This window comes from Balaenoptera musculus, chromosome X (assembly GCF_009873245.2).
Source record: "Balaenoptera musculus isolate JJ_BM4_2016_0621 chromosome X, mBalMus1.pri.v3, whole genome shotgun sequence".
Classification (NCBI taxonomy): Eukaryota; Metazoa; Chordata; class Mammalia; order Artiodactyla; family Balaenopteridae; genus Balaenoptera; species Balaenoptera musculus.
This window is the reverse complement of record NC_045806.1, coordinates 45188475-45208132: the sequence shown is the minus strand read 5'-3', so window position 1 is coordinate 45208132 and position 19658 is coordinate 45188475. Positions and strand designations below refer to the sequence as shown.

At 48.2% G+C, this 19658-nt stretch overlaps 1 protein-coding gene across 15 annotated transcripts in view; it reads left to right on the top strand.

The window, feature by feature from the left end:
• The first annotated feature begins 2920 nt into the window (after positions 1-2920).
• Positions 2921-19658, top strand: part of KDM5C (lysine demethylase 5C) — a 32101-nt gene continuing 15363 nt past the window's right edge. For 3 of the 15 annotated variants that reach the window (XM_036839674.1, XM_036839664.1, XM_036839658.1), the window contains exons 1-12: positions 2990-3594; positions 7894-7971; positions 10546-10668; positions 10962-11132; positions 11511-11645; positions 12398-12521; positions 12631-12812; positions 13857-14015; positions 15789-15908; positions 16035-16193; positions 16830-17011; positions 17109-17271. In XM_036839674.1, coding sequence (XP_036695569.1) covers positions 3445-3594; positions 7894-7971; positions 10546-10668; positions 10962-11132; positions 11511-11645; positions 12398-12521; positions 12631-12812; positions 13857-14015; positions 15789-15908; positions 16035-16193; positions 16830-17011; positions 17109-17271 — 1746 coding nt within the window. In that variant the 5' untranslated portion in view covers positions 2990-3444. Of the gene's footprint in view, positions 3595-7893; positions 7972-10545; positions 10669-10961; positions 11133-11510; positions 11646-12397; positions 12522-12630; positions 12813-13856; positions 14016-15788; positions 15909-16034; positions 16194-16829; positions 17012-17108; positions 17272-19658 lie in introns of all 15 variants that reach the window. The other 12 variants (XM_036839667.1, XM_036839659.1, XM_036839663.1 and 9 more) reach the window with 10 other exon arrangements.

Sequence of the window (19658 nt, the reverse complement as noted above, 5' to 3'; positions counted from 1 at the left end):
CTTCCAGGTGGGTGGGTGAGGCCAACTGAACCCCCAGTCCAGGGTGAGCTCCCTGCTGCTTCCCAGTTTTTAACCCTGCAGTGCCCAGACTCAGGCAGGTCTCCAGCAAGATCCAAGGATTGAGAAAGGATTCCATTTCCTGAGCACCTGTGGTTTGGAGCGGGGAGGGGGCACCATCTGAGATTTTTACAGGCAGAATTGTACAGCAGTCAGACAGACCTAGGTTTGAACTCTGCCACTTACTAGCCATGTGACTTGGTTAAGTTTATACTTCTCTGAACTTCAGTCTCCTCATCTGTAAAACAGGGATAACAATACCTATTTCATAGCACCTGGCCTTTGATGAATGGTAGTTATCATGATCTTTAATCTTCATAACTACCCTGTGAGGAAGGGTTTACATAGTCTCATTGGATAAATGAGAAAATCAAGGTTCATGCAGGTGAGGTACTTGGTAGATATCAGTGGGTGAATGTCAGCTGCAAGAAAGCAGGGACCATGTCTGTCTTGGTCACCATTATATTCCCAGGGCCCAGAAAAGTGCCTGGTGCATAGTAGGAATTTGATAAATGTTTATGAATGAATGAATTGGATCTGACTGGCTTCAAAGACTCTATGCAATTTCCATTTGCCCTTCCAGGATGGTGGGGGTGGTGTCCCAGCTAAGGACCTCAGAGAAGGCTTTGGGAAGGCTAGGCTGAGCTGAGACCCCAAACCTGGTCTCCTGACTCCTAATTCATGCTCTTTGCCCTTCACTGAGCTGCCTCAAGATGGAAAGGTCAAACTTCCTTCAACCTAGGATTTGGCATATTCTTTTATCTTCTTTGTTCTCCTCACCCTTCTCCTGCCTAGTTCTATCACTGGTAGGAGCAAATGACAGGAAGAGCATTTGACCCCGAGTCAGCAACTTCCCGTGTAACAGTGGGCAAGTTGTTTAATCTGTCTGGAACTTGGTTCCTCATCTACAGAATGGGTAAATAGACCTACATCATTCCCAAGACTGTTGCAAAGATTAAGGGAAATAATTGGTATGAAAGAGCTATGTGGGCTGTTAAATGCTTACACATGTGAGAGGCTAGTGATTTTTTTTTTTTCTTTTTTCTTTTTTTTTTTTTTTACTGTTGTTAGCATCACCTCATCTAGCTTTCTGTTTCCTGTCCAGACAGTTGTTCAGTTGGGTCATTCACCTGTGTTTCAGGTGGAGAAGGGTTGAGGTTTCCCCTGACACCTAGAAAACTAGAAAGGAGTTGTCACTTACTATATGTATTACTTGGGACAAGTTTCCTCACAAGACAAGTAGGGATAAAGATTCCAAACATTCAAGGCAATCTAAGGGTTCAGGTGATAAAAAAAAAATCTGAAATCACTAGGCACAATGCCTGACACAAAGGAGATTCTTAATGAGTTTTGACACATTGTTGTTGACTCTCAGAAGTAAAAATAACAGTTAACAGACACTGAGGGCCTTCTATATGCCAGTTACTGTACAACAATCCTGCAAGGTAGGGATTATCATCTCCGCACAACATCATTCAGTTTCATAAGTTGGGACTTACCCAAGGGTACATAACTAGAAAACGGCAGAGCTGGTGGGACTAGAAATCAGGCCTCTCTGACTCCAGGGTGTGAGCTCCTACCAGTGTTCCCCACTCCCTCAGAGTGGATGCCCTTAGCTCAGTCCTGAAGTAGGCAGAATGATATACCTAACTGGGACATGGTATGTGATTAGAAACAGTTAACTGAATGAAGGAATGACACTCTCCATCACCTTCAAACATATTCAAGCTTACAGCAGATGCTTAATATATCCAGGAAATGTTTGCAAAGAGTATATATTATTTTTAGTCAATATATACTAAGGCTGCTCAAAAATATTCATCTTTCTTTTGTTTACTCAACATTAATGTACCGCTTACCATGCCAAGTGCTAAGGATGTATAAGGTCACAAGGTCCCTGCCCTTAAAGAATTCACAATCTGATGGGGGAACATAAAATAAGCACTTAATCAGCACATACGTAACTAATATGTGCACAGTAGGTGTTCGAACTACATGTGGTAGGCCCACAACTGATGAATAACTTAGAGCTCCTCAAATGCAGTAGATGTCTGACATATGGGCAAAGTACTGGTTTGATACTCAAAGTAGATGCAATAAACCTATTCAGAAACTGCTCACAAACATGCACACAATAGGAGCAGATGTACACATAGTAGGTACTCAAATGCAAGACAGAGGCTATACACAATACATACAATCCACGTACACAAATATTTGATAAGTACACTGTAGGCTCACAAATGGGCAAACAGTAGGTGCTTCAAACGGTGGGCACTGGTAGGATACACTCAGGCTTATTTTGTAGGTGTACATGCCACAAATGTGGACACGATAAAAGTGCAAACATAACAGTTGAAAGTGTTCATTAAAATGCTGACTGACAGTGACTCTTTGGGGTTAAGAATGGAAGCCCCATCTCTGAGAGGCCTCTACACGCAAACTTGGACAAAATAAATATTTTCTTCCTCTCCTCGGGACCCAGGATTCAAAAAATCCGCAATCCCCGGGGAGGGAGCAGCATCCCGACTTCCTTCGTTCAAAGCCCCAGAGGTATCAGCGCCTAGAGCTGGGAGCTGTGTACGCCTCTCTTAATCTGCGGGCCTGCATAAGGGTCCCTTGCAATCAGGCACCCGAAGCCGCCTTCTGTAGCCCACACCGGAAAGACCCGGGAGAAAGAGAGCGTGTTGGGGCGGGGCTCGCGCCAGGGCTGAGGTCATCGAGGGGGTGCCAGTTCGGACCCACCACCCACCAACGCCAACTCCTCTTCCGGTCTGTCTCCATAATGCGCATGCGCAACACTGGCCTTTAAACGTGCACCGCCGGTCCATCCGGAAAGAGGATCCGGCAGTTAATTACAACTTTGTTCCTCCGCCGCTGAGGCGGACTATTTGCTCTCAGTCTGGGAAGCACTTTTGAGTTCCTGCTTCCTGATAGGAAACCCACGCCTGCCGATTCAGCTCAGTCTCCACGGGATGAAGGCTCCCTAGGGCTTGGCCTCACGCACGTTATACGAGGCTCGGAAGGGACACCCTGCGGAGGGATCTGGTTTGTTGTGGTGAAGGGAGGGGGGGAGACGCTGACAAACCAAGATGGCGGCGGCGGCGATGAAGGCCGCGGTGGTTGGGAGGTAACTGTGGTGTTGAAGGCTGCGGTAGTTGGGAGGCAGCGGCAGAGTTTGGAAGGAACGGAGCAGGACGAAGAGGTGGTAGCAGTAACGTCAGCCTGAGCCTCTCAGAGCACGGCAGCTACACGCCCCCTGGGCCCTCGGCGGGCGGCGGCCGCCCTGCTTAGGGCCTAGTCCCCGAGCAGTGCCTCGGCTTCATACAGCGGCGTCCGCCATGAGTCCTTAAGGGCCGTCCGAGCCCTCCAGTCCTAGGGCCCACCATGGAGCCGGGGTCTGACGACTTCCTACCGCCGCCGGAGTGCCCGGTGTTCGAGCCTAGCTGGGCGGAGTTCCGAGATCCTCTCGGCTACATTGCGAAAATCAGGCCCATCGCCGAGAAGTCGGGCATTTGCAAGATCCGCCCACCCGCGGTAAGGCCCTGGGCTGGTGGTCGCCGGCGACCAGGCCGGGGATGATGGACTAGGGTAGCGGGCGGAGAAGTCTGGAGCGGAGGGCAGCTCGAGGTGTGGGGAGATGGAGTGGCTGGGACCGTTGTGGATGCGACGCGGGTCGGAGAAAGGGTGCTGGGGCCAGGGGTCCTTTCGTGGTGTGAGGGCCCTAAGTCGGAGACCCACCCCCACCCCCCAACTCCCACCCCGCCCTTCAGAACTACTCCTAGTAAGGTTCAAGACAGGGATGCCTAGTGGCCCCGGGGAGAGTTCACGGAGAGGCACCCCGCACATCTCTTGGTTACCCCAAACCACCTAGGTCAAGGCTGCCCTAAATAAGGCTTTTTTCCCATTTACTGGCATCACTTCTCTTCAGGCAGGCAGTGTGGTGTAATGGAAAGATCACAGCTCTGAAGGGAGATAGACTTTAGTTCAAAACTCCACTCGGCAGCTTACCAGCTGTGTGACCTTGGACAAGTAACGTAATCTCTCTGAGCCTGTGAAATGGGTCCCTTGAATGGTTATTTCGAGAATTGGATTAAACTAGGTAGCGTCTGTGTGTAGTAGGCACTAGATAAGTGGTAATTATTGTGACTGCAAAGGTGTTTGATGTGGTCATTGGTTTGCTCCTATGTGGGTTGACTCATATTTACTCACACCCTGCCAGGCCAGTCCATTTATGATAATATTCTGGGCTGGTAAACCAGTCAGGAAATCAGTCTCACAGGCTCTATCTGGCTCCCCTGAGATGGGTTCAGGGAATTGTTCCCTTCTTTTCCTAGTCGAAGGCAATATCTGGGCCTTTCCTGCACATCACCGCCCAGGCTTGACTTCTGTGGAGAGTCTTGGACCAGTCAGTTTGGGGTGGGGTATATGAGTCCTTCCCAGAAGATTTCTACTCTGACCTGTCCCAGGATGTCAGAGGTCCCAGAGGATAGGATATTCTTGGACTCCCAGAAACAGAATGGACGGATGGAAGTCTGCCTCCTTTGGAACCCTTGATTCCCAGATGTCAGCAACAAAGGGCATATCTTTGCTCCTAGGCCTGGCTTCAGGCCAGGAGAAGTCCCCCAAGGGCTAGGATAGGCTGCCACCTTGCTAGCATGGAGGGGAAATGATGATATGCGTTGTTCAGTCACCACTTGGGATTCCAAGGGCAGGAATTGAGTTTGTCTGGAACAGGGTATTTTTGAGTAGGTGTCTCCTGGCTGAAACCAAATGGGAAACCCTGCTGCCACCTGAGGAGGGCACCATAGGCCTCCTTATTCAACTTGGTGCTTTCTGGTGTTCAGCCATACATCTAGGCTGGTTTCAGATGGATCCTCTGGGAGGTGTTGGGTAAGCTAATTTCTTCCTTGTTGGAGCTTGGCCACAGATCTCTGAGGTATCCTTGTCCATGGTGAGGAAGTGGCAGTGGGTAGTGAGAGGTCGGGAAGGCCAGCAGAAAGGAGAGGCTGGAGTCCTGGGCAGCATCAAGGAGGCACTCCCTGAAGTGGCCCGGCAGGCCTGTGGGAAAGAGGCATATCTGACAAAAGGGGTAGTTGAGGCTTGAATTTTCTATCCCATTTTTCTATCTTGGACTTCTTGGGGCAGCCTGGCCTTGTGCAGGTATTGTTCCCCTTCTTTGGGGGTCCAGGGGTGGGATAGGTGACATGACCCTGGGGTGTGTGTGTGTGTGTGTGTGTGTGTGTGTCTGTCCTGCAGGGGGCCGTCCTTTGTTATGCTTCTCTTCTCTACCCCAACACTGTACTTCCCTCTAATCCAGGAGACCTGGCTCTCTCTGGTTTTTGTTGTGTTTTCCCTTCCGGTAGGGCTGCTCCTAGGCCTCCTTTAGGCAGCCTGGACTTCTGGCTGGAATTTAAAGCACTCACCCAAGTGGTGCTTGGACCCAGAGTGGGAACCTTTGTATGGGTGGGTGCTTGGAAATTGAAGGTTTGCCTGAAGGGCCATTTGGATTCTGAATTGCTAGGCAGGTGACTGCTACTCTTGGGGAAGATGGGTGCGAGGAGAGTGTTGGTATACTGGAGTAGACGCAGGGGAGCTTGGAAGGGCCTTGCTTCCTGCATCAGGTAGCCCACCTTTTTATCACCATCATGACGTAGTGAGTATTTGGCACATGGGAGTATGGGACTGAAGGCAGGATGAGGGAGCTTGTAGGTCCCAGGGAGAGCCAGGCAGGGAGATTTGCTGAACCTTTCCCAGCTATCTGTTGCATGCACAGCTCCTGCTCTAGGATTTCAGTTCTGCCATTTCCTGTCAGGTTGCTTGATGTTGCACTTATTCTTATCTAGAACTTGATTCAGCAGGAAAGAAAGGTGCCTGGAGTTTGGGGTTTGAGCACCTTTCTGCCTGGGTTACCTGCGCTGAGGGGAGTGCCCTACTGATGGGAAGCAAGAGGGCATGGGGAGCTTGTCTGGGCTTGAGCCATATCATTTTAGTTTGAGGGTTTTTTGTCGTTGTTGGGTTTGTTTGTTTGTTTTTGCCCCTGCTTCACTGAGTCCCATGTGTTTGCTACCTGCTTTGGCGGGGGGAATATGTGTGCATGCAAGTATGAGTCCTCTGGCTCCTTTCTGTATTTTTCTTTTTTTAAAAAAATTATTTTATTTTTGGCTGCATTGGGTCTTCGTTGCTACTCACGGGCTTTCTCTAGTTGTGGTAGCAGGGGCTACTCTTCATTCCAGTGCACGGGCTTCTCATTGCAGTGGCTTCTCTTGTTGCGGAGCATGGGCTCTAGGGCACGCGGACTTCAGTAGTTGTGGCACGCGGGCTCAGTAGTTGTGGCCCGTGGGCTGTAGAGCACAGGCTCAGTAGTTGCGATGCACAGGCTTAGTTGCGCCGCGGCATGTGGGATTTTCCCGGACCAGGGCTCGAACCATTCCCCTGCATTGACAGGTGGATTCTTAACCACTGCACCATCAGGGAAGTCCCTGGCCCCTTTTCTCAAAATGTGTGTACAGAAGAGGCCAACAGCTTTTTCTTCTCTTTTACTGTCCTCCTCCCCTGCTTCCATATGTATGCACGTGTGCGTGAACAGTCGTAGCCTGGTGTAGTGCAAAGAGCCTTGGACCGGAGGTCAGAAGACAGGGGTTCTAGTCTTGGCTCTACCACTAACTCAGCATGTGATTCTGGAGAAATCATATTTCTTCTCTGGGCCTGACTTTCTCCATCATTAAATGAGGGCACTGGTCTAGGTTACTCGAGGTTCTTCTCACCACTCAAGCAGGAGCCAGGGTTCTGAGGAGGAAAGGACTGCATGGGGGGCGGGGGGGGGCAGGCGGGCATTGGGGAGGAGGCTCTTCACAGCTGCCCTTTGGGCAGGACACAACAAGCTCCGACTTGGCAGGACAGAGTCTCCCCCACTTTCATTATCTTTCCCTGACTTCCCTCCTTCTCCCCAAATCCTCCCAATCTTTGCTACCACAGTCAGTGGTGCATCCCAGCACTTAGGACACCCCTCCCCACTTCCTCCCCTGCCTCTTCCTGTACTGGGCAGGTGTTTGAGAGAGGACCCACAGGAAGCCTTTCTGACCAGGTGAGTATTGCAAATTCTTGCTCCTTGTTCCTTGCTCTTCCCTGCAGTGTCTATCTCAGGCCTTTCAAACTGAGAGAACAGACACTAAAGGCCCAAACCTTTAAATCCTGCCCAAATTGGAGATGAGCTACTCTGCATATGTATTGGGTAGTGAGGTCAGCCTTAGATTTCAAATCTTAATGATGATTCCTTTGAATAACATTTTCATTTGAAAACCAGTTTAATTTTCATATCAGTCTTATGAGGAAGCCAGGGCAGAAGTTCATATTCCCACCTTACAGTTGAGAAAACAGGTTCAGAAAGGTAAAATCCCTTAGCTAGTAAGTAGTGGAGCTAAAACATGAACCCAGGTTTTCTGACTCCAGATCCTGTGTGCTTTCCAGTACTTCCAGACTGTGTGTCCTATGCCTAGGGGATGAGGAGTTAATATGGGCATAGGGAGAGTTTGCAGTCAGCTGTTTTGGGCCCCATCTCTCTATTTCTTAAAATCCTAACTCTGTACTGTTGCAGGGACTCTGAAGACATTTCCCAGGGTATGTGCATGGGGTGTTGGGTGTGGACTTGAGGGGCTTCTAAAGCCCTGTAGTGAGTTGTGTGTGTATGGGTTGGGTGTTTGCCAGGTTAAAAGGTCTGACGTGGCTAGAGGTCTGGGAAGGCATGAATGGGGTGCTGAGCTGCTTTTGGTGCACCTCTGGTCTTGCACTATGCTGGAATAACCCAACTCCCTTTTCTCCTCTGTACCCACTCAGGACTGGCAGCCACCCTTTGCTGTAGAAGTGGACAACTTCAGGTTTACTCCCCGAATCCAGAGGCTGAATGAACTAGAGGTAAGATGACTAGCAACTGGTGGTGGGGTTGGGAGAATGGATACCTGAGCTCTGATCCCACTTCCCTCCTACCTTCTCTGTCTAAGGTACTTTACCTAACTAGGCCTTTGTTCTCTCTTCTGTGAAATTGCCTGGAGGGCATGGAGGAAGCTTTTGAGCTCTGAATAATATAACCAAGAGCAGGAGCATTTAGCATCCCAAATCTGATAGCCCCAAGGCTGGGGATGGCCCTTTTCCACAAAGGTTTGCTACTTCTGAAGCTCCCCTGTCAACTAACCCACCCTGCTTGGGTCAACAAAAGAGAAATATGGGGCTGGTTGAGACCCTTTCTTGCTTGGCCAGCTGAATGTGTCCTCATCTATCCAATTCATCTACAGCCCTGTGCTTCCTACCTTTCTTCCATGGTGCTTGGTAAGGTGGGAGATGAGGTGGATGGGCAGGAACAATGCAAGAACTGGTCTGTGAGGAAGCTGGAATGGTTACAGACTTGGACAGAGGGTCAGGCAGGTAGGCTTTTCCCTCTCCTTTATATTCCATACAGGAAATCTAGGCCCTTTGCATGGGTAAGGTGAGGTTCTCCACTAAGGACTTGAGAATGCCCCAGGGCAATGAGAGTAGATGCCCTCAAGCCAGTTCCAGGTAAAGTTCTGGAGTTTCCCATGGAAGGTGTAGGGTAGAGGTATGCTACCACTCCTCTCCCTCATTATTATGTATCCTCAAGCCTTACTAGATGTCTGGGGGTGTGGGGGTGACTATTAGGCCCAACCGAATACCCATAACCTAAAAGCGTACTTGTCTTCTAGACCACAGTTCCTCAACCTTGGCACTGTTGACATTTTGGGCCAGGTAATTTTTTGTCGTGGAGGGCTGTCCTGTGCATTGTAGGATGTCTGTCAGCATCCCTGGCCTCTACCCACATAGTACCCTCTCCCGGTTATGGCAACCAAAAATGTCTCTAGGCATTACTTAAATGTCCCCTAGAGGGCAAAATTGCCCCTCATTGAGAATCACTGTTCTAGAGTCGGTCTAGGTGCTGTTCTGGTCAGGGCAAAAATCATCTCTTGTATGGGGTACAAGGTCCTTAGAGAAATGGATCTGACCAGGTCTGCTGGGGTATAGCTAGGACAAGGTGTGTAGCCTACCATGGGACAGGGACAGGTTTTCTAGAGAGAGAGAGTGCTGGCTAATGAGGGGGAGGGGCAGGGATGGGCCAAGGTTGGAAAGCTAAGGCGTTGAGGTGGAGGGAGTAGGGTTCCTGGCCCCTTAGGGATTCTCATAGCAAAGGAGCCATAGGATGTTCCTTCCCACAAATAGACCTTACTTTTCCTCATCTGTGAAAGAACTGTCCCTGTTTCCCCCTAATGGGATCAGAGCAAGGTAATGAATGATAATGACTTACCCAGTTCTCCCTAGAACTAGGCCTTCTGATTAGGGTGAGGTGGTTATAGACTTGGGGCCTTGGGGAGCCCTTCTTGGGTCACTGAGATTTCAGGAAAGCATGGTACATGCCTTGTTCCTAGAATCTTTGGCCCACATTGGTTCCTGGGTGGGCCAGGTGCCAGTGCTGCTTTGGTACACCATCTCAGTTCTTTAGGCCATTCTATCTTTAGCATGCACTCTCACCCTTCAGCCACCATGGAACAAATTTCATGGTGCATGTGAAGAGGTGAATGTTTTCTTTTGGAGCCTGCATTCTCTGAAACATGCCTAGAGCTTAGATTTAATTCCAGAGTTCCAGAGGGCATTCACTGTTCCTCTCATAAGTCTACCCTTCTGGGGTGAGTGGACTGGGCAGTTTTTTATTTCCCTCATAATCAGAAAACGGGTCCAGAGAATAGAACTGATTTACTCAAGACTATACAGCAAATTATTAGCAGAGGAAAAGCAAAAACTTACGTTATTTGACACTCAAATCTCGTGGTACCTGCTGTGTGACTTGAGGAAGCAGGGACTCTCTGTAAAAGAGATGACAAGGGCTCCCCTGGTGGCACAGTGGTTGAGAATCTGCCTGCCAATGCAGGGGACACAGGTTCGAGCCCTGGTCTGGGAAGATCCCACATGCCGCGGAGCGACTAGGCCCGTGAGCCAAAATTGCTGAGCCTGCGCGTCTGGAGCCTCTGCTCCACAACAAGAGAGGCCGCCATAGTGAGAGGCCCGTGCACCGCGATGAAGAGTGGCCCGTGCTTGCTGCAACTGGAGAAAGCCCTCACACAGAAACGAAGACCCAACACAACCATAAATAAATAAAAATTAAAAAAAAAAAAAAAAAAAAAAAAAAGAGATGACAATACTTCTACAGCCCTGTCAGGGAGATTGAGAAAGAGTATATGTAAAGCTTTGGCTGTTATGACTCGACCTGCTCTGTTTTGGGACCTTGGGCTTCTCCTGTTGCCTGGAAGGTGGCAAAGATAAGAGAGGTGGGCGAGGTGCTACCTAGAGTTGGGGATCCAGTTCACTGGGAGAGGCCCTGGGTAGTGGGCTGCTCTGCATCCCTTCTCCTCCCCTAAGATTAGGCCAGAAGATAGGGGTCAGGTAGAGGGGGAGGCCAGCCTCTCTGAGCCATTTTTTCTCCAGGCCCAGACGAGAGTGAAACTGAACTACTTGGATCAGATTGCCAAATTCTGGGAAATCCAGGGCTCCTCCTTAAAGATTCCCAATGTAGAACGGCGGATCTTGGACCTCTACAGCCTCAGCAAAGTAAGAACAGGTTTTTCTCAAACCCCTCCCCACCCCACACCTTAATATCCTTGGTACTCTGGGGGCCACCTTGGTTTGGATATTGGATCTCTAGGCTACAGTGGAAGGGGCACAGCCTGGTAGCACACAAGCTGTCATCAGAACTTCTCAGCATCTCTTGGCTGCAATTTGAGTCTGAGTGGTGGAGGTAGGAGGGGGTAGCCTCCAGTGAAGTGAGGGGCTGGAGTTGTCCTCGTTGTCCTTTCTGTACATACACACAGCACATCCACGTCCCTTCCTGCTTGTCCTTACAGATCGTGGTGGAGGAAGGTGGCTACGAAGCCATCTGCAAGGACCGTCGATGGGCTCGGGTGGCCCAGCGCCTCAACTACCCACCAGGCAAAAACATTGGCTCCCTGCTACGCTCCCACTATGAACGCATCGTTTACCCCTATGAGATGTACCAGTCTGGAGCCAACCTGGTGGTAAGGATGCCGAGCCGGGGTGGAGTAGGCTTTCCCTTGCCAGATGCAGATTTCCACACTTGCTCTTAATGGAACTGGTTCAGTGGAGTGGACTGGAGACCTGGAGAGGTCTGGGAAGAGATGGAGTTTGGTTTAGTTGGGGAGATGGTTGCGGGGAGATGGTTGGAAGGAGGGATGGCATAAGCAGAGGCATGAGAAGAATTCCCAAAGTGTGTGCTGGTGTCAGTGGCCAGTTGAGCAGGGCCTATTGGGTGGGTGGCGGGGGGCGTGGTACATGAAACCACGGCTTTGGTTGCCATTGGGTGAGGGTAAAGGGAAGTCCTTGCTGTTGGGAGCTGGGGCCCCATGCCCTGACCCTTACCCCTCACCTGTCCCCAGCAGTGCAACACACGTCCATTTGATAATGAGGAGAAGGACAAGGAATACAAACCCCACAGTATCCCCCTTCGACAGTCTGTGCAGCCCTCCAAGTTCAACAGCTATGGCCGGCGAGCCAAGAGACTGCAGCCTGATGTGAGTACTTCCCTTCTTCTAACTTGGAGCTTTGGTGGTGAAGAGAGTCCTCTTCCTTCCCTCTGACCAAGGTTCTCTTCCCTGTTCCACTCTCCCTTCTCTTGGTTCTCTGAGTTCTGAGCAGTAGTGTGCCTCTTTCTGGCTTCACTCTTGCTCTTCCTCTACTCTCAGCTGAGCTTCTGAGCTGGGTTTTGATCTGTTTGTATAATATCTTTCCTATGTCTGGTGTTCTTGCCTGCCTTGTTCCTTTCCTGACTCACTCTGCTCATAGGGGAAGAACTCTTCTTTTTCTCCTTATAACTATATCTTAGCCTCAGGAAGAAGCTTATGTGCCGGCATTCTTCTGGGCATTGGGGATACAGCAGAGAACAAGATAGACACTGTCCCTGGGCTCACTGAAGCATGTAATTTACCAGATCATATTAGTCACTGCCATTTATTGGTAGATGCAGATACTTAGATTTCTTTATATATGTTTTCCTCAAACCCCCTTGTAACTGTGAGGTAGGAGTTAATATTCTCATTTTACAGTTGGAAAACTGAGATCCCATCTTAATTCCATTCCAAGAGAGGAATGAGGAGGGAGTTCACTTACCCTCAGTCTCCAAAAAGCAATCTGAATTCTTGCCTGGGCCCACCTATGCCTCCACCCTGGCATGAACTCACGTGATAGAGTCCAAGCTGTCGTTCTTTTAGGATGGGGCAGTCTGCCCAAGATAGCAGTCTTGATTCATTTCCTTCTTTCCTCCCAGCCGGAACCCACAGAGGAAGACATTGAAAAGAATCCTGAGCTGAAGAAGCTTCAGATCTATGGGGCAGGCCCCAAGATGATGGGCCTGGGCCTCATGGCCAAGGATAAGACTCTGCGGAAAAAAGGTGAGGCCTGACAGGCTGGGGCAGTGTGAAGAATGGCCTCACCAGGGGAGAGGAGCCTGGGCCGCGACTGTTCAGACTTGTACCTTAGAGCCGTTCTTCTCTCTCCCAGATAAGGAAGGGCCCGAGTGCCCCCCGACCATAGTGGTGAAGGAGGAGTCAGGTGGGGACGTGAAGGTGGAGTCACCCTCACCCAAGACCTTCCTGGAGAGCAAGGAGGAGCTGAGTCACAGCCCAGAGCCCTGCACCAAGATGACCATGAGGCTGCGGAGGAACCACAGCAATGCCCAGTTTGTAAGGACCTAGCCCTGACTTCCTAATGCTCTGCTTCTCATCCCTTCAACGAGCATTTCCCCAGCATGGCACTGGACCAGGTGGCATTAAGCAGAAAAGTGGGCCTGGTGGGCCCTGCCCTCAGGTAGCTCACTTAATTGGGGAAACAAGGCCAACTCACATGGAACAAAGAACAAGAAAGGGTGATCAAGTGCTGTCAACATGAAGTGCTGGAAGGGTGCAGAGGAGGAGACTCCCTCTCCATTGCTTCAGGATAAAGGCTAAGCTCCTCATTATCATGCATGATCCAGTCCCTGCAGACCTCTAGCCTCATTCCCCAGCACTGCCCACCTTACTCCTTCTGCTATAGCCACACTGAACTACTTGTAGGTATGTTTGTTTTTTTCCCGAGATGTGCCATGCTTTCTTTCCCCATCCTTTGTACATGCTGTTTCTTCTGCCTGGAAGAGTTTTCCCCTGTGCTCTGCCCCATTGCCAAATTCCAGTTTGCCTTCAGGTCTCAGTCAGTTTCAAGTGTCACCGTTTCAGTGAAGTTCTTCTCAAGGCTGTCCCTCCTTATCTCCAGCTGATTCGAGTGCTTCCTCCTTTAGGTTTCCATAGTACCCTTTTACGGGCTGCTATTGGCAGTTTCTACACTGCCCTTTAATTTTTATGAACTTGTGCCTCTGGAGTACTGTATGCCTTTAGAAGGCAGATGCCATGTCTTATTTATTGCTGTACTGAAGAGTTCAGCATAATGTTGAACACATAAGTGTTCAGTAAGTATTTATTGAATGAATGAAAACGGGGGATTCAGGACTGAATGGTAAAGACTCTGCTGTCACAGCTCTACAGTTAGTTTATTTGGGGAGGTGGTACGTGCATGCAGTTAAATTCCAGGCCTAGCATGACTAACCTGTACAGGGCCGTGAATGATCCAGCCAGCAGGCAAGGTGGGTTTCTAATGGAGATCTTTGTGGACTAGGGTGCTGTCTGGAGGAGTCTGATGTTTGAAAGGCTGGACAGGGCTTAGGTTAATGAACTGTTACCTCCCTCCCCTGGCAGATTGAGTCATATGTATGCCGAATGTGTTCCCGAGGGGATGAGGATGACAAGCTCCTGCTGTGTGATGGCTGTGATGACAACTACCACATCTTCTGCTTGCTGCCTCCTTTGCCTGAGATTCCCAAGGGTGTCTGGCGGTGCCCAAAGTGTGTCATGGCGGTAAGGACTTCCCAGCCCCAGTCTATGTCTGCCTCATAGGCTATCCTTGCCTTCCTTCATCCGGTCTTATTGAAAGCAGCCTCCTAGTTCAGCCACAGTCTTGTGTTTTGGGTCCCTGGGGTGGGGCTAGGTTGGGCAGAACTTTGGGAGAAAGAAAAGGAGGACACTCAACCTGTGTTCTCTGGGAGCTCTCAGACCACCTGGGGAGGTGAGAGTCATGATTAGACAGATCATATGTGATGACATATAATCAAATGTTAAATTGTGTGTTAGAAATTCAGATGTAGAAGTTCAGAGGACAGGAAAGTGACTAAGGGTAGTAATCAGGGAAGGTGTCAGCAATGAGATTTGGAGGACAGGAATATGAAAAAAAATGTTCTTTTGATTTCCAAGTTTTTTATTCTTTGTTTCTTTTAGAAAGCTTGGAAAATAGACAAATTACCTATCATCTCACCACCTAGAGACAACCATTGTTAATAGTCTGGTATATTTTCTTCTCATCTTTTCGTTGTTGCGTATATATAACTATCTTTAACAAGTTTGGGATCTTACTGTATATTTTCATTTGTTACTTTATAATCATTTTTCTGTATTATTAAATTTATTCATGGGTATGATTTTTTTTTTCCTTGTAGGGGGTCCATCATGTGGGTATAATATTTATTTAGGTATTTTCCTTCTGTTGTGATAATTAGGTTGGTTTGCGGTGTTGTAGATTTTAACTACAAGAGGTGGGCAGGCTTTCTAGACTGGGGGATGGAGGAGTGCAGGAGTAAGGATACATGGGGATAATGTACCTAGTGCAAGAGAGGCAGTGAGGAGAGCAGCTGAAGCAGCAGTGAGGGCTAAGAGGCCTGGGAAGTCTTCCAGTTCCATTTCATGAGCCTCCTACCTTGATCCAAATTCTGGGTGCTTGTCTACATCTCTCCCTGGGTTTCTGGAGAGTAGACACTGACAGTTTCTTGCCCTGTCAACTGTGGTCATAGAGACCAGGTGTGCACATGCACACACACTAGACACACACAAATGAGGAAAGAGACCAGGGCAGTGCATAATGGCCTTGGTAGTGGTGGGGATTCCTTTAGGGAGGAGTTTGGATACCAAAAGTATCATAGACAAAGACTGTCAGGTCTACTTGGCTCTCTTCTCTAAGTGGTTGTGGGCCAGTGGACCAGATTGACATTTAGTTTTCAGACATGAGCAGAAGGTGTGTCTGACTGGGGTACATACATCTCTCATCTAAAACCACGAACATAGATACAAAGTGAGTTAGACACACGTCCTGTCTTCTGAGACAGTGTAAAGAACAGGAATAGTGTGGGGTTTGACACTAGGAGTTGGTGCCTTCGTTTCCCATCCTCCAAGCTACTAGAATATTCAGTGTCATTTTCCCAGGTCTGTAGTTCCAGTCTGGGCATAAAACTTCTCTAAGCATCCTGTATAAACTCACATTTTATCTTGAGAGAAAAAATAGTGGCAGAAGAGCATGGGGTAGCATATTTAAGGCAGAGCCCATGGTTTAGATAGTAAAGTCCTAAAGGAAGAGAAGAGCAAGAGCATGGTAGAAGTGCATGTGGGGAATGAAGAGACTAACTGTGCTCAAGTGCTAGGAGGAAAAGGTAGAGCTGTGATGTGAGACCTGCCTCAGGGGCCTTCAGTACAGACCTAGGGCTGTTCTCCCTCCTGACTCCTACCCCATATTCCAGCTCCGCTTTTGAGGATTCTCCACCTCTTTGCCTCTGCCTTGGTGACATGTTCTCCTTTGGGTTTCAGGAGTGTAAGCGCCCCCCCGAAGCCTTTGGCTTTGAGCAGGCTACCCGGGAATACACTCTGCAGAGCTTTGGCGAGATGGCTGACTCCTTTAAAGCCGATTACTTCAACATGCCCGTACACGTAGGTGATGGAGGGCTGGGGTAGTGTCAGGGCTAGGGTCATAGGTGCCTGATGGTCTGTAGCTCTCCTGGGTCAGTGGGGCCAGGATATGATGGGCCACGGTCATCTGCTACCCCTGTTCCTTAGATGGTGCCCACAGAACTCGTGGAGAAGGAATTCTGGCGGCTGGTGAATAGCATCGAGGAAGATGTGACTGTTGAGTATGGGGCTGACATCCATTCCAAAGAATTTGGTAGCGGTTTCCCCGTCAGTGACAGTAAGCGGCACCTAACCCCTGAGGAGGAGGTGAGTAGGTGATTCATGGTTATGTCAGCTGTGTGACTTAAGCGAGTCGTTTAGTATCTGAAAGACTCAGTATCTCTATAGGATGGGGACTATTATGCCTACCTTATATGGTTGCTGTGAGATGTAGATGGGATGATATGTGTAAAGAACACAGCCTAGTATCTGGCATGGCATCTCCAGTCATGAGATTGGCTGTTTTTTTGTCTGTAGAATGGGGATAGTATCCATTTTACAAATTTTATAAGAATTAAGTGAGAAGGTATATGAAGTACCTGGCAGGGTGCCTGGCTCATTCATAAGAAGTGTTCAGGGACTGGGATTGTAAGTGCAGGAAATAATGAGGCCCTAGGCCTGTATCAAGGGAAGGGTGCGTTTTGGTCCAGAGCAGGGGCTTTTAACTTGCAGATATTTTGGTGGGTGGGCACATCTATAAACCTCCCTAAAATTGAAGTAAAGTGAAGTGAATTGAAATTTTGTGTGTATGCATTTGACAGAGGCAGGGGGAAGAACACCTATATTATTTCTTAGATGTTTCAGAAAGGTCTGTGACCTCAAAATTAAGGTTCCCTGGGCTAAAGATCTCCCCGCTCCTTAGCAAAACTCTCATCCCTTTTCCACAAATACCTGACCTGACAGGAGTATGCTACTAGTGGTTGGAACCTGAATGTGATGCCGGTGTTGGAGCAGTCCGTACTGTGCCACATCAATGCAGATATCTCCGGCATGAAGGTGCCCTGGCTCTATGTGGGCATGGTCTTCTCAGCCTTTTGCTGGCATATTGAGGATCACTGGAGTTACTCCATTAACTACCTCCACTGGTGAGTGGGGTCCTGGAGAGCCAGGGAAGCAGTCAGGGTGGGCTCCTTCAGTACCATAGGTGTGTCCACTCTACATGTCTCCTTTCTGCTTGGCCAGGGGTGAGCCGAAGACCTGGTATGGGGTACCCTCACTTGCAGCAGAACATTTGGAAGAGGTGATGAAGAAGCTGACACCTGAGCTCTTTGATAGCCAGCCTGACCTTCTGCACCAACTTGTCACCCTCATGAATCCCAACACCCTCATGTCCCATGGTGTGCCGGTGAGTGTCCAGGAAATAGGGGCAAGGTGTAGGAATGAGTTAGTGGTGTCCTTTGTGATGGTGGTGGTGGTGGTGGTGGTGGTGGTGATTGTCTGGAATCTACCCCTGCCCCTTTCTCAGTCCTATTCTATCTTAATCAGGCTATAGGTTTGACAAATAATAGTGGTTAGAGATACAGTGTGATGGTGAGCCCTCTGGGCCTGATGTTTGAGGGCAACACCTTAGGGATGGCTTCCACCAGTGGAAAAGGGAAATAGAGGAAGGACTGGGCAAGACAAGTCTCCTTACTCTTAAGGGCACACATCATTTCCATTCACCTCCGGTTAGTCACAGCTTAGTCACATGGCCACATCTAGCTGTGAGGAAAACTGGAAAATCTGATTTTTATTAAGGATGGTCATGTACCAGCTACAAATTGGAGGTCATGTTATTAAGAAAGAGGGTGAGAATGAATATAGGGGGACAACTAGCAGTCTCTGCTATACTTTCCATATTGTGACCCTTCTTGGAGCAGTGGGTAGGTCTGTTTACTTATTTAACAGGTCAGAGTTCTATGGTGGTAATTAGTTTGCAATATATAAGTGTACCAAATCCACATGTTGTACACCAACATGTTATATGTCAACTATATCTCAATAAAGCTGGGACGGGGTGGGGGGAAGTAACCTAAAAAAAAAGAAGTGCCAATATCTTTCAGCATTTAAAAAAAAAAGCTGAACCCAGAGTCCTGACTTGTCCTATTCTCCTTCTCTGTGGACTTCTCTCCCACCCTGGGTATACATCCTGGCTTACCTATAAGGGGCTTTATATTCCTAGGAATTTCTAACGTTGATTAGTATCAGCCAGTTTTCTGGTGTGGATCTTAAAATAACCTGATCAGCAGTCCTGTAGAAACAGGAATGAGTACATCTTCCACCTCTGCTTTGAGTCTTATTCATTCTGTGCTGCTACTCCTCCCCACTCCTTTCAACCCCGTCCCCCCAAAACCATCCTTGGCTACCCTGCTGCTTAGTCTAGTGCGTGGGACATGGTAGGCAGTCAGTACATATTGAATTAATATCTCCTTGAAATCCCTGGTCATCTGTACAGTAGGTCAGTGGTTCTCACCTGAATTTCTTCTTGCCTTCAGCTTGTTTTGCTATACTATATAACCTATGAGTAATACTTTTTATTATGCATTTTAGTGATACTTAACCAAGGTTTGAGATATCTAGGGAATTAGAGGAAACGCATTCCTTTTCCCTCTCTGCATCACCCCGTTTAAGAATTAGTGGGCTCAAGATATAGAAATGACCAAGGGCCCTTGAAGTTATGCTCTTCACAAGTAGACATTGGGTCTGACCTTTCCTCAGACTCCTTTCTTCCTGACCCACAGCATCAGTTCTTTCCCACAGTGTCAAGGAGAATTGTAAGAGTAGAAGAGGATTCTCCTTAAGGATTCAGACAGCTAAGATTCATATATACATACATACATACATACATATATATATATATATATATATATTCATTCAATTCTAATCTCTTTTTAAAAAAACTTTTATCACAGACTTTTTTGCTACCACCTCCACAGCATTTCTCCTGCTCATGGCTCCCCAGCTTCTCTGGCCAGCTGCTGCTTCACCACCCCACCCTCTGTCTGCCAGGCCCTTCCTATAGGTAGTTCCCAGCATCTCCAGGCTCTTTGGACTTGGCAGTATCCCCTCAATCCAGGACATCTGATTTTCATATTCACATGTTGGCAGGCTGCAGTTTAGCCAGCTGGAGGTCCCTCAGAGCTATCTTTGGCCACGCCCCCCCCCCCACCTCACCCATCTTCCCCTTTGGTGAGAGAAGGCCATTTCTTTTTATAGATAGAGATATATAGTATAAGTATTTTCATTATAAAAGAAACATCCCCCCTTTCCAAAAAATGGCAGTAGAGAGGTCATCTCTATTTCCTCCACATTTTGTTACGTTTCCATCTGTTTTTTATATAAGTTTTGACATGACAGTAATCAGTGTATGGATTTTATAATCTCTTTTGTTAAGTTTGGTCATCTAGAATGGCATTGTCCAATTTGGTAGCCACTAGCCACATGTGGCTGTTGAGCACTTGAAACAAGACTAGTCCCAACTGAAATGTACTGAAAGTATAAAACATATGTTGGATTTCAAGACATTGTATGAAAAACAGAGAATGTGAAATATCTCACTAATACTTTTGTATACCAATTACACATTAAAATGATAATATTGTGGATATATTAAATAAAATACATTGAAGTTAATTTCACCTGTTTCTTTTTAGTTTTTTAATGTGGTGGCTACTAGAGAATTTAAAAAGTACATATGTGGCTGGCATTATATTACTATTGGACAGTGCTGGTCTAGAATGATTTTTTACTTCC